The 23,905-nt window shown below is 46.3% G+C and overlaps 1 protein-coding gene across 2 annotated transcripts in view; it reads right to left on the bottom strand.

Annotated features, from left to right (window-relative positions):
- LOC147692460 (cyclin-dependent kinase-like 1) overlaps positions 1-23,905 on the bottom strand; it is a 304,602-nt gene that overhangs the window by 256,695 nt on the left and 24,002 nt on the right. For both annotated transcript variants that reach the window (XM_086938671.1, XM_086938672.1), the window contains exon 3: positions 4,852-4,973. In XM_086938671.1, coding sequence (XP_086794797.1) covers positions 4,852-4,973 — 122 coding nt within the window. The remainder of the gene's footprint in view (positions 1-4,851; positions 4,974-23,905) is intronic.

Here is a 23,905-nt window from a genome sequence, read left to right as displayed (position 1 = left end):
TATGGACTTGCCTCCTTTTGCACATCAATACTGAAGCTATGGCATTAACTGTTTACATAGAATATGAATATGAAATGATTAAGTAACTTTGTTTGGGCTTTGAATACTGTGTAAATAGGGCACTGCGCCCTTCACTCTAATTTGGTGTATACCTCTTTAATTTAAACAGGATGTACTACCGATCATGTGATCACCTTTACTATTTATGTCACTTCCTTTCTTCTTTACATGACATGTGATCAAGCCTCGGCTGAGGTGAAACGCGTCATGGCGACTGGTGGGCTGTTATTCATCACGAATAAAGAGCACTGATAACGAGAGCACGGAGTCTGTGGCTTTACTCAATTTCCGTTTACAGCGTGAGCGTGAGCTGTGTTGATTCAGACTCATCGAATCATTATATTATAGAAGCATTGGAGAGCTTCAAATGAGCACCAGGTTACAATACACAAAGTCAGGTTCATTTTATTTAATGCAAACAAAAATAAGTCATTTGCCCAGAATCTGAGGATTTTTAGCCGATGCCGGTATTCAAATCTGGTTCTGAAAATCCAAAGTCAGCAGCTCTGGCTGTTAGGCCGCATTCATATTTCTCAGGTTATGGGTACAAGTCAAACACAAGTGGTATGTTTGTGTATGATACCTGTGTTAGACTTGGCATATTTTGGCGTATTTCCCCTGTCTTTTTGCTTTCTGACCTCCTGGTTTTGACTGTTTTTGCTGGTTTAGTGTCTCATGGCACTTTCTCACTGCTGTTCAGTGTTAAAATGCAAGTGCTCCCATAGTAAATTGTTACTATGGATTGGTGTTTCCATGATTGGCATATTTGATTCACTAGTCAGTCCCTAGTAAATTTCACTGAGTGTGCCAGGGCCTGTAAGTCAAATGCTACAAAGTGGGCCTGCAGCACTGATTGTGCCACCCACACGAGTAGCCCTGAAAAGGTAACTCAGATCTGCCACTGCAGTATCTGTGTGCAGTTTAGTACTGCCATGTCAAATTGGAAAGTGCACCCACTTGCCAGGCCCTACCCTTCCTTTTTCTTACATATTAGTCACCCCTAAGGTAGGCCCAAGGTACCCATGTGGGCAGGGTGCAGTGTATGTGAAAGGTAGGACATGCCCTGGCGTGTGTGGCATGTCCTGATAGTGAACTACTGCCAATTTTGTTTTTCACTATTGCAAGGCTGCCTGTTCCCATAGGACAGAGTTTGCTTATAACATTTTATAAACATAACTATCCCTGGGAACAAGGTAGGAAAATAAAGTTTAGTGTGCCTGAACTCAGAATTTAAAGATGCATCTTTTAGTAAAGGTGATTTTTACATTCTGTGTTTCAAAATACCACTCTCAGAAAGTAGGTATTTTCTTGCTTAGCTATCCAGTGTGCCCCCGCTGTTTGTGCATTTACTGTCTCACTTTGGGATGACAGGTGCTGGGGAGAAGCAGTGGCTCCAGAGAGTCTAGATGGGTCAGGGATTAGCTGAATAGGCCTGGCTGAATTTAGAGTAGGTGGGGGAGATTTCCTTTCACCTGAATGGGCCTGGTCTGCCTCTGACAATGCTGTCTCCACCTCCTGCCAGGAATCTGCACCAGGGAGGACAAGACTGGTTCTGGCTACGCACAGACTCACTCTTCCCTAAGAGAACAAAGGATTTTGGGCTATAAAAAGTGGGGCTCAAACCCCTAAACTTTAGAACTCTTTTGGAACCAAGAAGACTGCCAAGAAGAAGAGCTGGAGAAGCTGTGAGGAGAGACTACCACTTTGCTGTGTTGGCCTGCAGTGGCTGCTTCTGTCTTGGGCAGTGTAAGGACTGGACTGAACTTTCTGCAATTTCTTTTGTGAGTTTCTCTAAGAGTTTGAGATAGAGCTTGCCCCTTTTCAAGAAGTCTCAAGCACAGTAAATACATCAAGCTCTTCTGCCATCAGCACTGGTGACTGTGTGTATTGTGCTGCAAATTAAGAAAAAGCAACCCAACACCATCTACGACGCCGCTGCCGACTTCGTGTCCTGAAGGCACCACAGAGAGCACCACCGCAACGCCGCACCGCACCTACACTGGTCTCACTGACGATGCTACCTGACGCCGCCACTGAGCCGCTGCTTGCACACCGTCGCCTTGGTATCCCTGATGACGACGCTCCATGTCGACATGGACGCTGCTGCTTGCACCGTGGTTCGAGGGCACCGCTTGTAAGTTACATGATGCACCGTCCTCGTCCCGCACCGCAGCCTTGACCTACCAACGCCAGCGCTATCGACTCCAGTTTGTCAACCGACTACAGCACTTCAGCAATGACAATGCTGCTGCTTGCACCTCATCACTTCCCCAGCCCTGGTCTCACCAACGCCATTGGATGACCGTCACCAAGCCGCTGCCTGCACCGTGACCTGAGGGCACCGCTGCACTTCGCACCGCAGCCGACGCTCCCGACTTCAAACGTGAGTTCAATCTGCAACCCGTGTACCTTCAAGGGCCCGACGACTCCTTCACCACGTCCAGAACCGAAGCTTGCGGACGCCGGCCTTTTGTGGCTCATCGAGAGGTCTCCGACACCCTGCATTTCTAAAGGTACTTTTTTGCGGGTATTCCCGACACCGTAGCTGGCCAGTGATATATCGACATCAAGGAACTATATTCCTAGTCTATTTTGATAACTGAAGAATTATAAGTACTGTATTGTGGATTTTTATCGTTTTTGGTCTTGTCTTAAGTATATACAAATATTGGATATTTTTCTAAACTGGTGTAGTGTCCTTTTGTAGTGCTTTCACTGTGTTACTGTTAGTTATGAGCAAATGCTTTACAAGATAAGCCTGACTGCTCATGCCAAGCTACCAAAGGGGTCAGCATGGGTTATTTTAGGAGTGTAACTCCCTTATCCTGACTAGAACGAAGGGTCCCTACTTGGACAAAGGTGCAAACCCTAGTCACCTAGAGACCCCCACTTCTAACAATAACTTATAGTGAACACATTCTCTGTTGAAATGCCTTTACACTGTAAAAAACACAACAAATACTGGAAGGTTCATGTGGAGTCTTGCTTGGGAATACACCAAGGTTTTGTTTTAAATCGGGACTTTGGGACATTTTCAGCACCTTTGCACTGGTGCATAAACAGGATTAATCATTTTAAATAATACTGGAATATCGACTAAGACTTTCACAACCCACCAAAAACCATTGGCCCACAGTTTGAGAAAGGCTGGCCTGTAGAATATCACAGAGGGTTAAGTGAAGTATGCAGTGATCTTCAAGTCACAAGTTGGTACATACAAGGCAGACCTTGTCTTCTATCCTTTTTAGGCAAGTAACTTGAGTACCATTTAAGTGGTTAATAGTAACACCTTTAAGTTATCGCGCTTAGAAATAGCAGTAGTATAGTAGTGGTAGTATTTTCCTTCACCCGTATGCTAAATTCTAAGCACTGTAACCTGTAAGTTACAGTGCTTAGAAACAGCAGAAGTATGGTAAATGTAAATTGATACGTGTATAGCGCACTACTCACCCGCAAGGGTCTCAAGGCGCTTGTACGAATAACGCTGTGGAACCCATCCTGGCTTTCCCTGTGAGGCGTCCACTCCTGGGCACCCCCAAGGTGGAGGCCAGGCATCCTTAGCGTTGTGGGGGCCGTTGTGGAGATTAAGCAAGCTATTGCCCAGAGTTGCAGAGTGGGACTCCATGATTGGAATAGGCACCGAGGCGAGAATTATCAGGTCCGTGTAATTTTGAGCCTAAGACCCGCCGAGGCGGGGAATTGACCTCTGCATCAGCGTCTGCCGCTCTAATCATTGAGCCACACTTCTCCACACTTCTCTGGTATAAAACAATGTATAAAATAAATCATATTTTTAAAGGCATGTTGGCCTAACTTACATACACGTAATTTCAGAATATCATGTTTATTGCACAGTCTTACCATGTTTTCCCCTTACAGCTATACAGTTCCCTTCAACTAAATACTAAATAGTAACGCATGGAAATTAAAGTGCTTAGAAGCAGCAGAAGTGTAGCATGAAGCAATATATACAGCATAAGCTATTATTATTGAATGTCATGTTGGCCCAGCTGGCACAGAAATCATTCCAGAATGCCATATTTATAGCAGTATCTTACCATGAATCCCCCTTCCAGCGTTATTATTCCTGTCAACTAAATACTAAATAGTAGCGCCTGTAAGTTACAGCACAAGTGAAGCATAAAGCAATATTTTCTTTTAAAAAGCTATTATTAAATGTCCTGTTGGCTTACTTTGCACAGAAGTGATTTCAGAACGTTTTTATATCTGTTGCAGTCTTTTCCATGGAAAGTCATTAGGGGTCACCAGGGACCTCAGTTGCCACCCCTGGATTGCCCCTTGCACCCCAGGCATTTTATTAGCGACCCCTGGCCTCAGAGGTGGCAAAAATCAGTGCTTGAAACACAGCACAGCACATCCTTATGAATATGGGTTGGAGCTCCGTCTCCTTGTTCTCGGTCAATTTTTGTATTACACTATTAGTGAAGAGTATCACATTATTCAGTAGTAGTGTAATACAATTGGAGTACAATTAGCCTGAATTTGACCTTTCCTTGCAGCTAAGGTAAGTAAAAAAAAATGCTTATAAATGTATGTTGTTTGCGTGCTTGCAGGTGAGAGTGTGTTTATGAGAAAGTGTGTGTATACGTTTAATCATATGTGTGTGAGTCAAAGTATAGGCCAAAGGGCATGTGATGTCACTTCCGCCACCCCTGGCATGTTGGTGAATTGACGTCCATGGTCTTTTTACGTTTTCCTCTTCCACTCTTACTATTTCCTTCAACGATTGAACTTCACATCACTTTCCCCCTCACACTGCACCCCACTCACCCACGGGGGTTTCTGTCCAGCTCGTGCAGCACAGTGTGGTCGCAGTATTCAAAAACCAGGTGCAGGCGCCTCTTCTTCCTGAACACTTCCAGCAGGTTCACCAGGTTCATGTGCTTCAGTTGCTAAAGAAGGGGGGAGAAGGCGAAGAGCATGAACAGAACATGTAAGAATAGGGAACATTTAAGGGCTACCACAGGCGCAAACAACTAGAACATAAGAGCCCCACAAGAGACAACATAAGACCTGCAGTAAAAATGTTGGACCCAGACATGTCAACATTTAGAACGTGGTAAGAGGGAAATAATCAGACGCTACCGCTGCAGGTGAGAGCAGTGGGCCGGCTGGGGGGATTTTGAGAGACGACCACGAGGGAAAATTAAATAAATAATTTATTTTCCCTCGTGGCCGTCTCTCGAAACCCCCAACCGGCCCACTACTCTTACCTGCAGCGGCCGCGGCTGGCGATGGTGAAAATAATTCTGAGGTGATTTTCCCCATTGACTTCCATTGAAGAGGAGGCAATTTTAGGCGGGAGACACCGAAAATAAAGCCATTTTGGGCTTAAAAAAACGTTGAGTCTTATGCCTGAATCGGGCCGGCTGGCATGCATTGTCAAGCTTTAACTTATAGAACGTTTACATAAATTATCTCAGGTGCATGAAATGTCTTGTGTGTGGGGGGGGGGGGGGGAATCTTGTCCCATGGCTCCCTGTGCTGTATGAAGCTTACACAGCTGCTGCCTTTGCTGTAAGCAGCTTACACAGCTGCTGCCTTTGCTGTATGAAGCCTGCCCCGCTTCTACTTGTGCTGTAGGATGCTTGCCTCGCTTCCTTCCACCTGCGCTGTGTGAAGCTTGAACTGCTGCTGCCTTTGCTGAACGAAGCCTACCCCGCCTCAGCCTACGCTGTTCAAAACTGCCCCGCTGCTGCCTTAGCTGGACGAACCTTGCCCTGTGTTATTATGCATTGGGCACCACCAGCCCATAGGGATCCTTCTAACATTCTATGTTGCCAGAGTGACCAGTGCTTATTGTGAGGTCACAGAATTCTTGATTCACGTGAAGATGGGAGTAAGGAAGGGAGCATAGTATGCTGGCCAGGGTTCAAGACTTTGCCGTGAATTCGCATGACAGTCATCAGCACAGTCATAATTTTTGTGTTTGGTTTTTATGAATACTAGTTTTCTTTCTTGGTTTGTTATATTTTGAGGCAGTTTTAACTTCACTCTGCTGATCTTTTTATTTTGTTTCATTACAGTAGAAAGGGAATGTGTGTGTGTAAGCGCATGTAATAGAGTATCAAAGTTTGACACTACTAAATATTTTAATGTATTATTTTGTATTCTCTTTTGCTACATTACAGTATTGTGGGTTTCGTTTTCACATGATATTCATTTAAAGTGCTTTCGTTTGTTAAGAAAATATATGTTAGAATTAGGGCCTCCGGTTCTGAGGCATTTTTTTTTTACATTTACATCAATATTTAGCCATATATATATATTTTTAAATCATTTTATCTGTATTTCTCCATATTTATTTGAGGTTTGTGAAAAAATCACCCTGAATCTAGTATATTTCCAGATTTATTTAACCAACAAATTTACAATGATACTTGAAGACGACAGGTTTCAATATTCCCATTCATGATAAATCAATGCACTGGCATGAAAACACATTAGTGTCATCCTTGTACACTTCTACATCTGTCCATTAAGAAATCTTTCCTCTTTTTTGACTCCGTTACCTGTCAATCTGCACAGCAATTGACGAGTCCAAATTTGAAATCACTCAAAAAACACACACATTTCCGTTTTTATCCATATTTAAAAATAAAAACTGACTGGGAAGTAGAAAGTATTGTGTCTGTAAAAATCAGTAAAAACAGAAATATGTGGCCTTAGTTATAATTAATGCAAAAGAAACAATTAATGGACGGAACGTTGGACAATACAAACATTCACCCCCAGTCACAAGGATCTGGGTTTAATCCATCCTTCTTTTGCTCATCACACCACCCCAGTTTGGACCCAGCCATATGCAAATCAGTCTTGACCCAAAACGATGGTTTTAGGCCCAGAACTCTGTACTGGGGTGAATGTATGACATTGTTCTGCATTCTGTCCATCAATTGTTGTTTTTGCATTTGTCAGCCCGAGTGGGACGGGTATGCCCAGACATGGGTCCTGTGCTCTCTTTGCCACTGGAGTCAAGCTATCCTGGCTGATGAGGGCTAAAAGCCCGTAACTGGTCCTAGGATGCTTGTTTCCAGTGCAGGGAGGACCTGGCCTGGCAGTTCGGGATGGACTGTTCCTATTGGGAACAGGGTCAAGACTGATTTGCATATGGCTGGGTCCAAACTGGAATGGCATGGCGAGCAAAAAAACTATGGATTTAGGCCCAGATCTTTGTACTGGGGAGAATGTATGACATTGTTCTGCATTCTTTCCATCAATGGTTGTTTTGGCATTTGTCACCCTGAGTGGGAGGGGTATGCCCAGACGCGGGTGCAGTGCTCTCCATGCCACTGGAGTCAAGCTATCCTGGCTGATGAGGGATGAAAGCCCAAAATCAGTCCTAGGATGCTTATTTCCAGTCCAGGGAGGACCTGGCCTGGCAGTTCGGGCTGGACTGTTCCCACTGGACACAAAGTCGAGACTGATTTGCATATGGCTGGGTCCAAACTGGAAAGGCATGGTGAGCTAAAAAACTATGGATTTAGGCCCAGATCTTTGTACTGGGGCGAATGTATGACATTGTTGTGCATTCTGTCCATCAATTGTTGTTTTTGTATTAATTATAATTAAGGCTTCCAGTTTCCTGTTTTTAAGGATATTTACAGATAAAAAAAAATACAGACACAAAACAATATATTTTATGTCCTTATTTATTTTCAAAAGCAGAAAAGTGTGCTTCTTGTACAACTCCTTGTTGTCCTGGCTAATAGTCACCATGTGGATTTTAAAGCAGGATGTGATTCCCTTAAATACAGGCATATGGTAACACATATTTGTGTATAATGCTCATATTTACCTGTCGGTGTAGGGTTTTGTTATATTTGACTGGTTAATTTGCTGAAATGCAACAGTCATCAAAGAATGAGTACATGTTTATCAGCTAAATAAAGGTCAAAAATACAATTTTAAGGCTCCATTTATTCTCAAAACATAAAATAAATATGGATAAATACCAATAAAATGGCCAAAAAATATATGTGGATGAATACAGACAGAAACGTTAAAAACATGAATACCATAAAACTGGGAGCCCTAGTTATAATGCATAGGCCTTTAGTCTCTCACTGTTCTCCAAAGGGATCCATCCAACATTCTATGTGGCCTGAGTAACCAGTCGTTTGTGTAGTCAGACTTCTAAATTAAATTTTGGTCCAAGTTGCCACTACTGCTGCCTTTGCATTACGAATCTTGCACCGCTGCTCCTTCTGCTGTAAGAAGTTTGCACCGATGCTGCCTTTGCTGTACGAAACTTGCCGCACTTCACCTTGGGCTGTACGAAGCTTGCACTGCTGCCTGTGCTGTACAAAGATTGCATTGATGCTGCCTGCGCTGCACTTGTTTTGTTGAGACTGAATCTAGCAATGCTTCTGCTCTTTCTGTGCTGCTTCTGTTTATGTGTGGCAAGCTCACATTGGTGTTGCTTATGGTTTACCTGTCTGGCAGGCAGGAACAGCGGGAACATTTACTATTATTTCACACCATGTGCTGCATGAAAGGGTGAGAGCATAAATGCTCCATATTTACAAATATATGGAGCATTCCTGCTCTCTACTTGCGCTAGAACACTGTGTGCTGCCTAGTGCCATCGCAGGCACCCTAATATATAGCACAGGCAGCAGCGCAAGTGGGCAGCGTTGCTTTTGTGTGTGAAGGGGTACTTTCCTGCACAAAAACAATCCAAGGAGGCATTTTCCTCGGAATGCATCATGCATAGAAATGGGGAATAATGAGGTAAAATAGATTGTTCTCCTTGTTACACCATACTGTGGGAATTTTACGGATTTCATTCAATCCCAGCACCCCCTGCCATGACCGCCTTCTCCACAGATTCCTCAGTACCACCCTCTGCCAGTGTTGCTCTTCCATCCATAGCCCCTCTCTTACACGCCTTTCATGTGTTTTAAAGCAATGATAGACTGTATTTCTACCCAAATGAATCCTTTTGAGCAATGTTAGGAATAGATAACCTAACACTGGGGGAAAAACAAAAGGTCCTACCCATGCAATTTGCATACAGTTCTTTGGAGACTGTTCATAAATCACTTGGCTATATTAGAACTGTAGCGTATGGACTGCAAGTAACCAAAGGATCTGTGTGACAAATGCCGTAACCCACTAAGCTATCCACATAAAATACAGTTCTGTAATCTGCATGGTACACATCTATTCTCTGCTATTTTATATTGAGTCAAACTGCCACTAGACAAAACTCAGATATCTCAGCAGAAGGAACATTGGACTATCTTGAATTTGGTATTGTTGCCTGAAATCTGGTGGACACACTGGAAACTCTGCAGCAGGTACTTGTAAGCACATGTTATTTCTAAAACACAGCGCTCTCCAAGGTCAGCGACAGGTGCAGCTGCATCGGTCGCACCGCCTTAAAGCAGGCTTTCCAAGGAAGCACAAATATGCCCATGCTCCACCCATGAAATGTGCACTAGCTCGAGATGTAACGTAACACTGTGCAAACAGCTGCATTGCAACACATTTCCTTACAAAGACATGCAAGATGCCGCAAATCGCAACTTGCGTGGCTTTGTAAATCTGGATGAAGGAATTGTGCTGGCATCCATCACCTTGCGGGATGCAAGAGCAATGCGAATCCTTAATAATTCTGACCCCATTACTTTTTATGTTCACGTTGCGAGGGCGCAAGCACAACGCAACTCCTTAATAATTCTGTCCTCTATTACGTTTTTGCTCAGGTTGTGTCGTTTTGTAATGGAAGCTTGCGGTGCTACTGTATGAACTGATCGCTTCTGTGTGTCCAGAAAGTTTGTTCTGCTGCTGCCTGTGCTGTACCTGTTTCATGAACTAGAGAAACTTCCTGCCCTGAGCCTATCTGTGAGTTAACTGTCCTGAGTATCAGGGACACTTTCACCACACCTGCTACATATTTAATTAATGTACCTTTTCTGTTCATCTTCTGTGTGTGATGGAAGCTGGTGTTTCCTGCCTTTTCTGCGTGGGTGCAAGCATATGTGTGTTTGTAAGTAACTGAAGTGTGCACTTCACCGTTTATTTCCGTTATGAGCATGAGTGTCTGTCATCTGCCAAGGTTCTAATACTGTCATTAGCACTGGACAATCTATGCCTGGCTTCTCCAATGAGTAGCTACTGCTGGTTCTCCATCTACTGGTGAGTAGCTGGTCTGTGTGCAGCACAGCCTTCTAAATTAGCTGAATACATGTATACCAAAAATAAAGCATGAATTAACACATGCAACATGTGTATTTTCAGACTTCAGAAGCTGATGTCTGGATAAAAATGGTTACATTTTTAAACTTTACGTAAAGCTGATATTTTTGTTGCTAAATCTTGCGCCTTTAGCTAGGCTTATTATATATAGTATTGCCTTGGAGCCTGGTGCATTGCAGCTATGGCCGTGATTATCCATGCACAGGCATTCCACTTTGACAAAGCCTTTATTTACATTGCTGCTGGCAACCATGACCGATAAACCGAAGTGATACTGCTGGTAATCTTGAATAAGGTGGCCACTAATGTGATATTGTCTAATGTGGACACCAATAATATAAGTAGCTCAGGATGATTTTCATAGAACATAAGTAGCTCCTATTACACAAATGGTTGAAGACCCCTCATCTAAGCTTTTGAAAGTGTTACATTTGAATGTTGGTACCAGAGGTACTGAAGTTAGATTTACAATTAAACTTCAGTTCACTTCGGTAGGATCCCATGCAGAGGTGGAATGATCACTTGAGGTCAACCTTTGGTGCATGTTTGGGTTGAGGAGCAGGGGACACACTAACAGGAAGCATAGAGTTGTGGTGAGGCTCTGGCATTCTCTTTTCACAGAGTTCTCTGGTTGCTGCAGCTTGTTAAGTTTTTCACTAGCAAAGTTCCCAAATTTCGCTTTTTGCGAAGTGTGCAATGTTTTCGGTTATAAATTTGTGTTCGCAATTTTTTTTCTGCAGACTGTAAGAGATTTTGTATTGCGTTGCGAAATAATTTCCACTTTATTCACACCCAGCCAAGATGGGAAACATAGGCAGGGTTTTTCTCTACATGTTTACTTTTTGCTAAGTTTTCAATGCACAATGCAAAACCAAGGGAAACTGCATGCAGAATTTTTCCGGGTAAGTTTACCTTTTGTGACATACATTTTTGCAACTCACACAAAGTTCACATGAATGAGGCAAAATGTAAAATTTCCCAATCTTTCAGAACTGCAAATATTTCCATGGAATTTGTGGAAGTTTGCAAAAAACATTTTTGCCTTTGCAAAACCCTATCAGCTTTTATCATCCAGTTAATTTCTTCTACCACCTTAATCCATCAAGCTGTTTAATCTTTTTAAGATCTGGACTGGTGAGTCTCGCCAGTCTCATGTTTTCAAAAACAAAATTCATAGGAAATTTATAGATACATACATACAGGTGATTTTAGTCATCCCTCTTCATCCATTGGTCAGTTCAAATGTTATTCACATTTTGCTACCAGCCAACACACCATTCACTGTGAGGCAATGGGTCAGCCTACTTCAGCTATTGGCTCTCCTTACTCTGAGTGACAGCATTTTGCTAGTGCACATCGACCTTAAAACTAGTCCACTTCAGTGCCAAAGCTGGTGGGCCAATCCCACCTTTCATTTCACATTTTTGTAATTTATTTTTGTGATGGGCCATTTTTTTTAACGTATTTGTTTCACACATATGAACACCATCTTTAAATGTGTAATTTTTACTACTTTTAATTTTTTTATGGCAATTGCTTATGTTTTCAGAAAAAAATGAAAGCGTGCCACGGCCAAACCTATTGGTTTTGACAATGCTCTTTTTTGTGTCCATGGAACATAGGTTCCAGGACCCTGAGGCGCTCCAATAGTGCTGGTCGTTTACTGACAGCTTTTAGATGCGGGATGGGGGCTTGGGGACAAGAGATATGGCGGCGTCATAAGGCTGCCATTGATCTGGACCTGAGGCGTCCAGGAGCAAAGGCAACCAACAAACTTACCCTTAGCCCAAGCTAAGATCATTTTTGTGGTTTCAGAAAAACATCTCAGGACATATTTAATAAAAACATACATTCTTGGAGAATAAAAAACATCTTTGAGTGACAACATTAAATCTGTTCAAAAAATGTGATTATAAGAATTTACAAGAGTTTTGACCCCATACAGAGTCAGTTTGGCAGTGGGTCTGGAAGTAGGGTGTGGGGAAGCTTCAGCATCCCCGGATAAACTTGATAAAGTTTAGATGAAAAATTAACAAAACACAAGATTTTATTTATGAGACTTGCAGCACTTAGTGCGCGGTCATTTACAAAAATTCACTTGAGATGCAACTTTGTTTGGCGAAAACGTTATGTTTTTTAACATGGAGATCTGTGTTTACTAGTCCTTTCTCTGCTGCACATATAGGTTGCTTTAAACTGTGACACTTTTGCTGAGACACTGGTTAAAAGAAAATCACACAGTATTCCCGAGGTACACAACTCCCAGACTCCCCGGCAGCAAGATGGCAGCTGTGTGAGGAGCCGCGGAGCAGCAGCGCGGGCGAGGCCAGGTGCACTAACCCTCCTCGTTCCCCCCCCCCCCGTAGAAGCAGTGGCTTACCTGGCTGACCCCCGGGCTAAGAGAAGGAGAGCTGATGCTGATCGTTCCTTGGTGGTTCGGAGCGGCGAGCTTCCAGTAGAGGCGGTCGGTGAACACGGACGGGCTGCTGGTGTTCTGGGTCCGACGTCCGCGGCGTTGGGGGCGTGGTAGCAGCCGACCGAGGCAGGCAGCGCGAGCCGGCAGAGAAGCAGGCAGAATCTTTCGGCCGATTAACTCCTTTTGGCTGAAGGAGCACTTTGCCCCTAACGTGCTGGCAATGGCCCCGAAAATGACAGCTAATGTGAAGGTGATGAAACACCAATGCCGCCCAAGAAAGGTAAACAGACGACACAGCAACCCCGACAATCCCCTTCCAGTTCGGAGCTATTGATTCGCGGGGGAAAGAGCCAGAAGAATGCGGTAGTTGAGACGCCTCAACCCCTAGTCCAGGAACCAAAGGCGCAAAACCTCAAGGAGACTGGAGGGGCTGCAACTATCCTCCCCCTGGATAAGGTAGAAGGGCAGGAAGATGTATCATTGTCAATGGCTGCGTGGGCAGAGGAACAGGCTGAGGCAAGGGGGCAAGAGACAGCCACAGGTACCCCGGTGGTTACAGGTACAGATACTGATAAACAACTTGATGGGGGTTCAGTAGATAACGGGGGAATAACTGAGACTGTGTCATTTCCTGTTCACCTGTTGACTGATCAGCTGGAGGAGGCCGTGGGACAATGTTTGGTGACCGATGGGGGTATGGAAAAAGGGAAGGAGAAAGAAAGTGCGCTATGTTCCCCATTAGCTCAGCTCACCCTCACGGATGAAGGGGGTAAGGAGCAAGAGAGAGAAAAAGATAGCAGTGAGTGCTTCTTCTCGGTGACCGAGGATACAGAATGGTCAGATGAGAAGAGGAGCTCCCAGAATGGGAGCAACCTGGACTCGGATAGTGACAGTGACCTAGAACGGGACCCCCCCAGTACGGCCAAAAGACCCGGTGGCCATGGTGAGACCCGTGCGCATCAGATGCGGGATTTGACCTGGGATCACTCTTCAGCTACGCCCCTACAGGGAAACCCTAATACTGAGGCCCCATCATCGTACCCTCCACTGTTGGATGTCATATATCAGACCATCCTTACGCATAGAGAAGAAGCTAGGCAGGACACCCGGAAGTCACAGGCAGCAATGCGTAAGATGCAGGGGGCTGTTAGAAAACTCTCTAAGGCTTGTACCAATGTGGGGGATAGAGTCACTAATTTGGAGGAACGGATTGTGGCAACCGAAGCTAAAGCCGCAGCAGCATCTTCTAAGGTAGACTCCCAGTGCGCTCAGGTTGTTGACATCCAGTGGAAACTGGAAGATATGGAAAACCGGTTGAGGCGCAACAACCTCCGAGTTTTAGGAATTCCGGAAGGGGCAGAGGGCTCAGATATTAGGGCCTTCATGATCAACCTGTTTAAAAAAGCGTTCCCGGAACTATCTGAGTGGAACTGGGCTGCGGAAATGCAGAGAATTCATCGTACTCTATTTAGAGCTCGCCGGGGGACTGGAAGTGATGATAAACCCAGGGCAGTCTTAATATTTTTTGGCAACTTTGTTCTCCGGCAGATCATATCGGAAAAAGCTCGCCCGATTCTAAAAGATCTAATGAGGGGATTTTTTTCTTTGTGAGGCCAGACTTTTGTCATGCGACAGTGGAGAGGCGGTGGAGACTCCGCCAGCTGATTAAGCCCTTCCAGGACAAGCACACCCAGGCTTATTTAGTAAATCCAGTGCAACTTAAGATACTGAAAGATGGGAAGACCATATATTTTTCGTCAGAAGTTAAGGCAAAGGAGTTCCTGGACTCTTTGTGATTTAAATAGACTGACTGTTGGAGTATTAAGACTGCCAAGGTGTTTAAAATCCAGAATATTTTTTCTTTTTTGGTGTGTGGTGCACTATCTATCTGAACTGGTTGGTTCAACAGTGGGATTTTGCTTTGTCTGTTAGGGGGGGACGGGCTGGGGGGAGGTAAGATATGGTTCATATGACTGAGGGTTTAAGAAATAGCTTCGCCCTTGTCCCGCGCTTCTGCACACAACCATCATTAGCTCAGACCAAGGTCTGAGTGCTCCTAGCGGGAGGGGGAAGAGGGAGGGTTCCTCTGGGGGGCACTGGTGGTAAGGGTAAGGGGGGAAAAAAAGCAGAAAAAAATGAAAATTTGTGGTACAATGTTTTTTACAGCTTTGGGGTTTTTGGAAAATGGTACATTTGTTTTGGAAAAGGTTTTCTTTTATGATTATGATGTTCAGTTGAAAGTTAGGCTATACTTTAACAATAAGCATGGCAAATCTTAATGTCTATTCAATAAATATAGGGGGGCTAAACGATTGGACGAAGAGATCAAAATTGGCACAGTTTGTCAAGACCAAGTCCGTAGATATTTTGGGGCAGATTTATGAGTTCTGGCGCATCTCTGCAAATCAGCAGGGATGCGCCAGAACTGATGCGTCACGCAATTCCCTCCTTGCGGCACCACAGATGCACCGCATTTACAATGCGGCGCACCATGGTGCAAGGAAGGGCAGATGCGTGACGCATCTTGTGGTGTACGGGTGGCGCATTGCTGGAGTAGCGTCGCAAGTGCGACGCAACTCCTGCAATGTACAGAGGCCACCCATACATAACGTGGTGCGTCACTCCTTACGCCTGCTTCAAGCAGGCGTAAGGATTTGATGCAGCAGCCTCGTAAAACTGACTCCGTGAAATCTTGTAGATTTCACTGCGTCAGTTTTACGGGGCTTTCCCATGAGGGAACGCCCACCCTGCAATAGAACGCCCACATGAAACCTGACGCAGGTTTCATGTGGCGCAGGGCTTTACAACGTGACGCATCTGCCTAGATGTGTCACATTGTAAATAGGTCGCAGGGATGCGCCACGTTTCCGCGCCGTTGCGTCACGCAACGGCGGCGTAAACGTGGCGCAAGTCCATCATAAATCTGCCACATGGTGCCTTTAGGAAACCCATTTACCATGGGCGAAGAGGCAGCTGCTGAGGGTTGGAGGGTTCAATATTTTGGCTTGTTCTACCCAAACATCAACAGTAAGGGGAGTAGCAATTTTGGGGAAATCCTTTCTGGGGGAGGCAAAACGGGCTAAATCTGACGCACATGGTAGATGGGCTCTGGTGGAATTGGAGTGCGGCCTCACTATCTGTGGCATATATGGCTCAAATCAGGACGACCCAGAGGTGTTTGAAAATTTGGAAGAGGAACTGTCATCATGGCCGATTCCCATACTGGTCTGTGGTGATTTTAATATCTCCACGGATCTTTTTGAGGGAAGCTCATATGCTGGCAGAAAGCCAAGGGTATTCATGGCTCTCCATTCTATGATGTTGTCGCACAGTTTAGTTGATGTCTGGGGGGCAAAGGAGCCTAAAGATCCAGGCTATACATACATCTCCTGTCCCCACCAGAGGTATAGCAAATTGGACTATTTCCTAATATCATCTACAGAAATTAGTAAGATTAGTATTAGGAAACTTCCCAAGGTCCTTTCGGATCATAACCCGTTGGCAATTATATACAAAGGTTTGGGGCTAGTTAGGAATTGCAGGGTTTGGACATTCAATCGAAAGCTCCTGGCTGATGTACATTTTGTTGAACATATGCAGAAATGGGCCCGCAAATTCTTTGATGCCAATCGGTACAGCGCATCGAGGAATTCTGTGTGGGATTCATTTAAAGCAGTATTAAGGGGGGAGGTTATTAGTTACTCTGCTCAGTCCAGGAAAAAAGAACAAGCCACCAGGGTCAAGCTTTTGGGGGATCTAGGTAAGGCAGAAGAACAACACTGCCAGGATATAACCCAAGGAAGGGAAGGTAGAGAGAGCCAAATTAACATCTGCCTAATTAAAGCTGAATTACAAAAATACTTTGCAGAAAAGGCGGCAGCAGAATATTGGACATACAGGGGGAGGGTATATGAAACCGGGGAGCAGGCTGGTAAGGAATTAGCGCTAAGGATCAGGCAAGATTATACTAAGAGTATAATAACAAGCATTCACGAGAATGGACGTGATGTGGTGGAACCCCAGGGCATCCTCTCAGTTTTTGCTAATTTCTATGAAACCTTATATAAGGAGGAAATGTGTGGGACACGCACAACTGGCGGGTATCCGGATAATGGGCATAAACTGGGACCAGTAGAGAGAGAAAAATTGGAGCTGGATATAACGGGGGATGAGATCTGCGAGGCACTATCTGACCTGGCCGCTGGCAAGGCTGCTGGGCCAGATGGCATCCCTCTCGAGATGTATAAATGCCTCTCAGGAGAGCTGGGTCCAATACTGATGGACTTATTCAATGGCATCATAGGTATGGGTAAGATCCCGGAAACATGGAAAGATACTAACATCATTGTCTTCCATAAAAAAGGAAAGCCGAGGGAAAACCCAGGGTCATATAGGCCTATATCTTTGATTAATTCTGATAATAAGCTCTATGCCAAGATCCTGGCTATGCGGTTGGGGAGGGTTATTGGCGGACTCATCTCCCCAAGGCAGCACGGGTTTATCCCTGGTCGAGGAACGGCTGACCATGTCAGAAGAGCAATTTCACTGTTCGAGGCCAATGCTGTTGGGGGGAGAGGAGTCGCCATGATCATCCTTGACGCAGAAAAAGCGTTCGATCGTGTCAGGTGGGTATACCTATGGAATGTATTGATGGAGAGAGGGTTTGGCCCAAAAATCAGGAGGGCCATTAAAGCCTTGTATTGCGACCCAATGGCCTGAATACAGCTGATGGGCCAGAGTTCGGACACGATTGGGATAAGCAGGGGCACCCGCCAGGGCTGTCCCTGCTCACCCATCCTGTTTGCTCTGTATATCGACCCGCTGGTTAGGCAGATTCTCGAGAACGGGGGAATACAGCCGGCAGTAACCAATGGATTTACGAGCAAAATATTGGCATATGCCGATGACCTGGCAGTAATTACACCAAAGCCAGTTGAGGCTATGCAGATACTGGTAGAGATTGCTAGAGAGTTTGGTATGCATTCCGGGTATCGCCTGAATGAGTCGAAGACTCAGGTAATCTGTTCTAGGGAGATAGTTAAAGTCGATCAAAGATATGTCGACTCTGCCACTTATCTTGGGGTAGTAATTAATGCTGAAACAGGATCTATTATACAAGATAATTACCTCCCGCTTCTTAAGAAAATCGAATCGGATTTAAAGCGGATGGACTCATTCCACCTAACACTCATTGGGAGAGCCAACGTGTTAAAGATGACCATGCTACCTAAACTCCTCTATCTGTTTAGATGTATACCATATTTAATTGATGAAGGGATGTTAAAAAAGATCGAGTCTATCTTTAACAGTTTTCTATGGCAGTATGGTAAAACCAGGATGGCACTAAAATGTATGACGCTCCCTCAGGAACGCGGAGGCTTGGCAATTCCAAATATCAGATTTTACCACTGGGCTGGTTTATTAACTCAGATGTCTATATTATTCGAGCCAGCATCCAGAGGGAGATATACAAATGATCCTACCTCAGATCTATATATTTTGCCTTCAATATATGAGTTACTGATGGGAAAGGAGGCTGTGGGGGTTTTGTTGAGAAAAACCAGTCGTAGATTTTTTAAAAAATCCCGCTATAAGGCGGCGTTAAGCGCCTGGGATCTGTGGAAAAATCTGCAGAAACTGTGCCATATCCCTAAGATAAATCTATATACCCCGCTGTGGAACTCGGGGTATACACCAAATTTGAGTGTGGATGGGGCTTGGAAGTGCTGGGAGCAGTTGGGTATTCAGACTGTGGGCGATGTGATGTTGAATGGAAGCACTGCTAGCTTCAACTGGCTGCAAGAGAAGTATGGTCTCCCTAACGACCAAATCTTTAAGTACTTCCAGGTTTCACAAACACTTAAATCGGTTATTTCTGATATCTTGCCCGAGTCATATTGCCCTGTGTTGGGGTATTTGCTAGGAGGAGGAGATAGGATTAGCAGTATATATCAAGCCCTTATTGAAAAATCCCCCGATGATCTTGAGAAACATGAGGTTGCCTGGGCTGTTAGACTTCAAGATCCTGATACTGATCTCGATAAGGCCCTGAGCTTGGATAAGCAGGTACTTCGATCCTCAAATTTGAAGGTTCAGCATTTTAAAACACTTTTTAACCTGTATTATACACCATCTAAGCTACATGATTGGGGCATGAATAATCATGACTTATCTTCATTCATTGTAAAAGAAAAAACAAACATTTTGCAACAGTGCTAACACCGTATCTTAACGTAGCTAGACACAAGTAGTCAATTGTATAATAGGTGTCCCCTGACAAAGTATATTTGAGGATATACACAGGTTCGTTCAACAGATTCTAGCTACTGCCTTGGTACAGGGCCTGCATTAGCAGCAAGCTTTCATGGAACCACCCAGATCTAAAAGGGGTAGCTGTTACATGGGAACGCCAGCACCATACTCTTGTCAGTGGTGCAGAGAAAGAAGTCCAAACTGGAATTGTGGGTGTGTGGCACAAGGCACAATACCTCTGTGCCTCCTCTTTCACATGAGCAGATTTTTGTGCTTAACTTAGAGTGTGTGTGATTGTGTGTGTGTTACTGCTTGCCTATGTCTGTTCTCCGCATGTACCTGTAAGAGAAGCTTGCACTGCCACACTGTCCCTTTTCTCTGTATGTACCTTTTCAATGCGTGAAAGAAGCTTGCACTGCTGCAGTTCTTCTTCTGCTTCCTGAGTATTAGCTGCTGCGCAGTGGCGTAGCTAGGCCTTTTGCTGCCCATGGCGGCCCTGCTTTTGCCACCACGGTTGCCGAATTTAGGAGCGGGGGTGGTGCTGGCAATTCCTCTGTTACAGCCGCAAATAAAGAGCGGGGGCACCCCTAAAACTCGTGCCGCCTGGGGCGGACCGCCCTCCCTTGCTACGCCACTGCTGCTGTAAGGTTCTGCGTTTTGTGCGAGGCGAGCTTGCACTTCTCTCCATGCTGCACCTGTTCTGTATTTGTGAGACAAGCTTGTGCTGCTGATGTTTGAACGGCATGTGCTGTCTGTTAGTGAGAAAAGCTTGCACTGCTGTCGGTGCTGCACATTCTGGGCAAGGGCTGCTCACATTGCTCTGCATGTTGTGCCTGTTCTGTGTATGTGAGGGAAGCTTGCATCGCTGCTTTCTGGGGTGGATGTGTTCTGTCTGCAGTGAATGTTTTACCTATTCAGTATACATGATAGAAGCTTGCAGTACTACTGATGCTCTGCCTACTCACGGTACAAGACAGTATTAGAAGCACTGCCTAGGGAGAAAGAAGACAGTTGAGAAGGGAATAATAATGGGGGGCAGCAGTTGCTCAGTCATGGAAGCGGTAAGGTTGATGGAAGTGTTACAGTAGGTGAATAGCAGAGATTTAGGGCCCGATGTAGGTAAACGGGATTTTCCGATTTCAAAATACCGAGGCGGGCCGAATCGGTATTCTGAAATCGGAAAACGAGATGTAGGAAAAAAATACCGAATGAAAACCGATTCGGTCGGCATCGGTAATGAGATTCGGTACGTTCCGATTCAGCTCGGTCCGAATCGGAAATTACCGAATCGGCCAACAACGAATCGGAAAATACCGAATCGGCTACCACCGAATCGGATATTTCCGATTCGGCGAATACCGAATCGGTAAAAGCCGAATCGGTAAAAACCGAATCGGCAATCATAGACCCATGGCGAAAAAGCCCATAGGAATGCATTGCATGACCCGATTCGGCTTTTACCGAATCGGACAATACCGAATCGGATTTTACCGATTCGGATTTTACCGAATCGGTAAAAGCAGACTCGGCAATAGGCGATTCAGCCAATGAGGTGGCTCCCCTTCCCCCACCCAAACAGGGAGTGGCAACCCTGGCAGGTGCAGCCAATTAAGAAGTTACTAGAAGTTTCTGGAAAGCCTGCCTGAGCCCAACACACAGTTAGCAGCAGTGGGAGAAGGAGGTTGCAGACTGAGCAGGAGCAAGAGAATATGGCAGATCAGGCAGGAAGCCAGAAGTCCTCCCAAAAGAGGAAGCCCAAATTCACCACCACAGAACTACAGGTGCTGGTTGAGGAGGTGGTGAGGGTGCACCGCCAGCTCTTTGGCAAGCTGTCCCTCAACGTGCCAGACAGCACCAAGAGGAGATTGTGGGCAGACATCGCCCAGAAGGTCAATGCTGCTGGAGTCACCCCCAGGTCCATCGAGGAACTTAAGAAAAGGTTCTATGACCTCCGCAGCCTCACCAAGAGGAAGCTGGCCGACCTCCAAAGGCAGGCTGGACTCTCCGGAGGAGGCAAGAACCCGGCGCCACCCCTCACCGAGCTGGAGGAAATTGTCTCCAGCACCATCGAGAGGGAGAGCATCGTAGGGATCGGGACCCTGGACAGCACTGCGATGGCCACAGCTACAGGTAAGAAGCATGCGCATCATGACACACCCTACCAGACACCTCCCCATTAGACACAATGCATAGGCAAACACCAGCACTGTACTGTCACCAACATACAAGAGACAAGCATCATGGTACATGTAGTCAGCAGAAGTTAGCCAAATATGTCAGTGCAGAATCACAAGACAGGAAACAGTGTGACACGGTGTAAGGAGATGCAAGGACATGTGGAATGCCATAATTGTACTGACTGTAATACATCGGCACTCAGTTTACAAATGCTTCTTTGTACCTAGGGGCACCATCAGGCGGCACCACTGTGGCAGCAGAGGGAGCTTCGACATCACATACTGCAGTGGCAGGGCCGAGCACCAGCCAGCCTGGCCAGGAGGAGGAGGAAGAGGATGAGGAAGGAGACACCCCAGGGCTTGGAATGGAGGGAGTCCTGGTGATTGATTTCCAGGCAGTGCACTCCCCAGTACTGCCCAGCTCACCCCCCTTGCAATTTTCACCATACAACTCCCCAACAAGGCAGACCATTCCGCCGACAACAGCTCCTGCCACAACCGTGGCCTTGCCACCCGTCCTACCTGTCCTGGGAGCAGGGGCTCCGGGACCGGCCAGCACCACACCACCACCAGTGGCACCCCAGCCCACTCAGCAGGCCGGAGGCAGCAGTGCCAGACGCCGTGCCACCACCACCACCACCACCACCACCACTGCTGCACCAGCACGGGAGGGCAGTGTTTTCCTGGGCCTGGAGGGCCAGATGGTCAAAATCCAGCGCCAACAGGCCAGATCCACCATGGCCTGCCAACGCCAGCTCCTGCAGCACAACCTGCAGATGGGGGAGTTGGTGAAGGGGTTCCAGGCTGTTGTGGACAGCAACAAGGAGGTGGCAGCAGGGTTGGGCAGGCTGACCACTGCCATCACCCACTCCTCTGCCAGGCAGGAGGAGCATGAGGTTGCGCGCAGGAGGGATGCCCGGGTGCTCAACCGGGCCATGGCCCGCCTTGCAGCAGCGACGGCACAGCTGTGCCATCGTAGCTCAAATCAGGAGTCGGTGCAGAGTCAGCATACTGCTGAGCTGACCAGGGGGATGGCCAGGATCACCACGGCCATGGAGGCCATGTTAATATCAAACGCCGCCTCCAATCCTGCCCTGGACCTGGGTGATGCTGGTGACAGCAGCAGCCGCAGCAGCCCGGCCAGCGCTGCATCAGAGCCAAGGAGGAGCACCAGGCGATCCGCTGATGCTGCAGGCCATTCGGAGGGGGCCGAGGGACACCCCAGTGGGTCTGGAAAGCGGGCCAAAAAATAGGCTGGCAAGGGGGGATGATCATACCAGAACCCTGGACTTTATTTGTTTTGACAGACTCCATTTTTTGATGCACTTCAGTGATGTAACTGTGGTGCATCACTATTAAAAATTTTATTTTCCAAGCAACATTTAGCTGTCTTTGCATCTGTACTCAGTCAGAAATAGTTCTCAGTGATCTCCTCACGTCTGTATCTGCCATCACATGGCGTACACACCCCAGCTGGCTGTGTCAGTGGCACAGCTTCGTCGTCGTCATAGTCCTCGTAGTCAGACAACTCCACCTCAGTGCCCTTCTTGACCGCAAGGTTGTGTAACATTGCACATACAGCTATGATCTTGCAGCAGGTGATGGGGGTATACTGCCTTGCACCTCCACTCTTGTGCAGGCATCTGAATCTACTTTTCCAGATGCCAAAGGTCCGTTCAACAACATTCCTGGTGCGTATGTGGGCACGGTTATACCTCCTTTGGCTGGGTGTGGAGGGGTTGAGGTAGGGGGTGAGTATGAATGAGCGGAGGGCATATGCACTGTCGCCTGGAAGAGAAAGGGGTCACATTAGACACATGCATACATGTATTACACCTACCTACTATGTGTTATGGGGGTCTGATGATGTGGCTCACCTAGGAGGTATCCTTCTCCAAAATCGCCAGCCATCAGCCGTGCATATATGCCGCTCTGTTGGAATATATAGGAGTCATGGGTACTCCCTGGAAATTTTGCTACCAGGTCTGTGATGGTGCACTTGGCATTGCAGATCACCTGCACGTTGATGGTGTGTGTCGATTTCCGATTGCGGTATATGTATTCGGTGTCCGCTGGTGGGCAAATCGGAATATGCGTGCCATCTATGCAACCGATGACTTGGGGAAAGTGTGCCATCTGGTAGAAGTCCGCTTTGGTTTGTAGCAGTTCTGCGTGGGTTGCAGGGAATGAGATGTATTGGTCCATCCTGTCTATCATGGCGTCAAGGAATATGTGGAAGAACCTTGACAGGCTGCTCTGGCTCACCCCTCCTGCTGCTGCTACTCCACTTTGATAGCTGCCAGACGCTACCAGGTGTAGGCTGCATAGCACCTGGACGTGCGCAGGGATGGCGTGTGCCCTTGGGGTGTGGTGGTCCAAGTATGGCTTAAGGTCCCTGATGAGCTCAAGTATGGTGTCAGAGTCCAGCCTGTATCTCTGTAGGATCTCAGCCTCAGTGAGCATGAACAGGGTTATCCTCTGTCTGTAGACCTGTTCATTTCTTAGCCATTCCCTCAGTCCTTCCTGCTGTAGCCGTAGCCGCCTCGCAATGACATAGAAAGCTGCCATCCTGCAAGTTGCAATGCATTTTGGGACTGTTTATATGGGTTGGAGTTGGTTACCACCTGATTGCAATCCATGGTAAATACCGAGTGAATTCTACCGATTTTGAGCCGATTTCGGTGTTTCTGTGCCTCCCTACATCTCCCCAACTGTCGGAATCGGGGAATTTCCCGATCGGAGATTCATACGAATCGGCATGTTTTCCGATTCGGAT

The sequence above is a fragment of the Lissotriton vulgaris genome, chromosome 9 (genome assembly GCF_964263255.1).
Source record: "Lissotriton vulgaris chromosome 9, aLisVul1.2, whole genome shotgun sequence".
Lineage (NCBI taxonomy): Eukaryota > Metazoa > Chordata > Amphibia > Caudata > Salamandridae > Lissotriton > Lissotriton vulgaris.
This window is presented reverse-complemented; position numbering and strand designations above follow the sequence as displayed.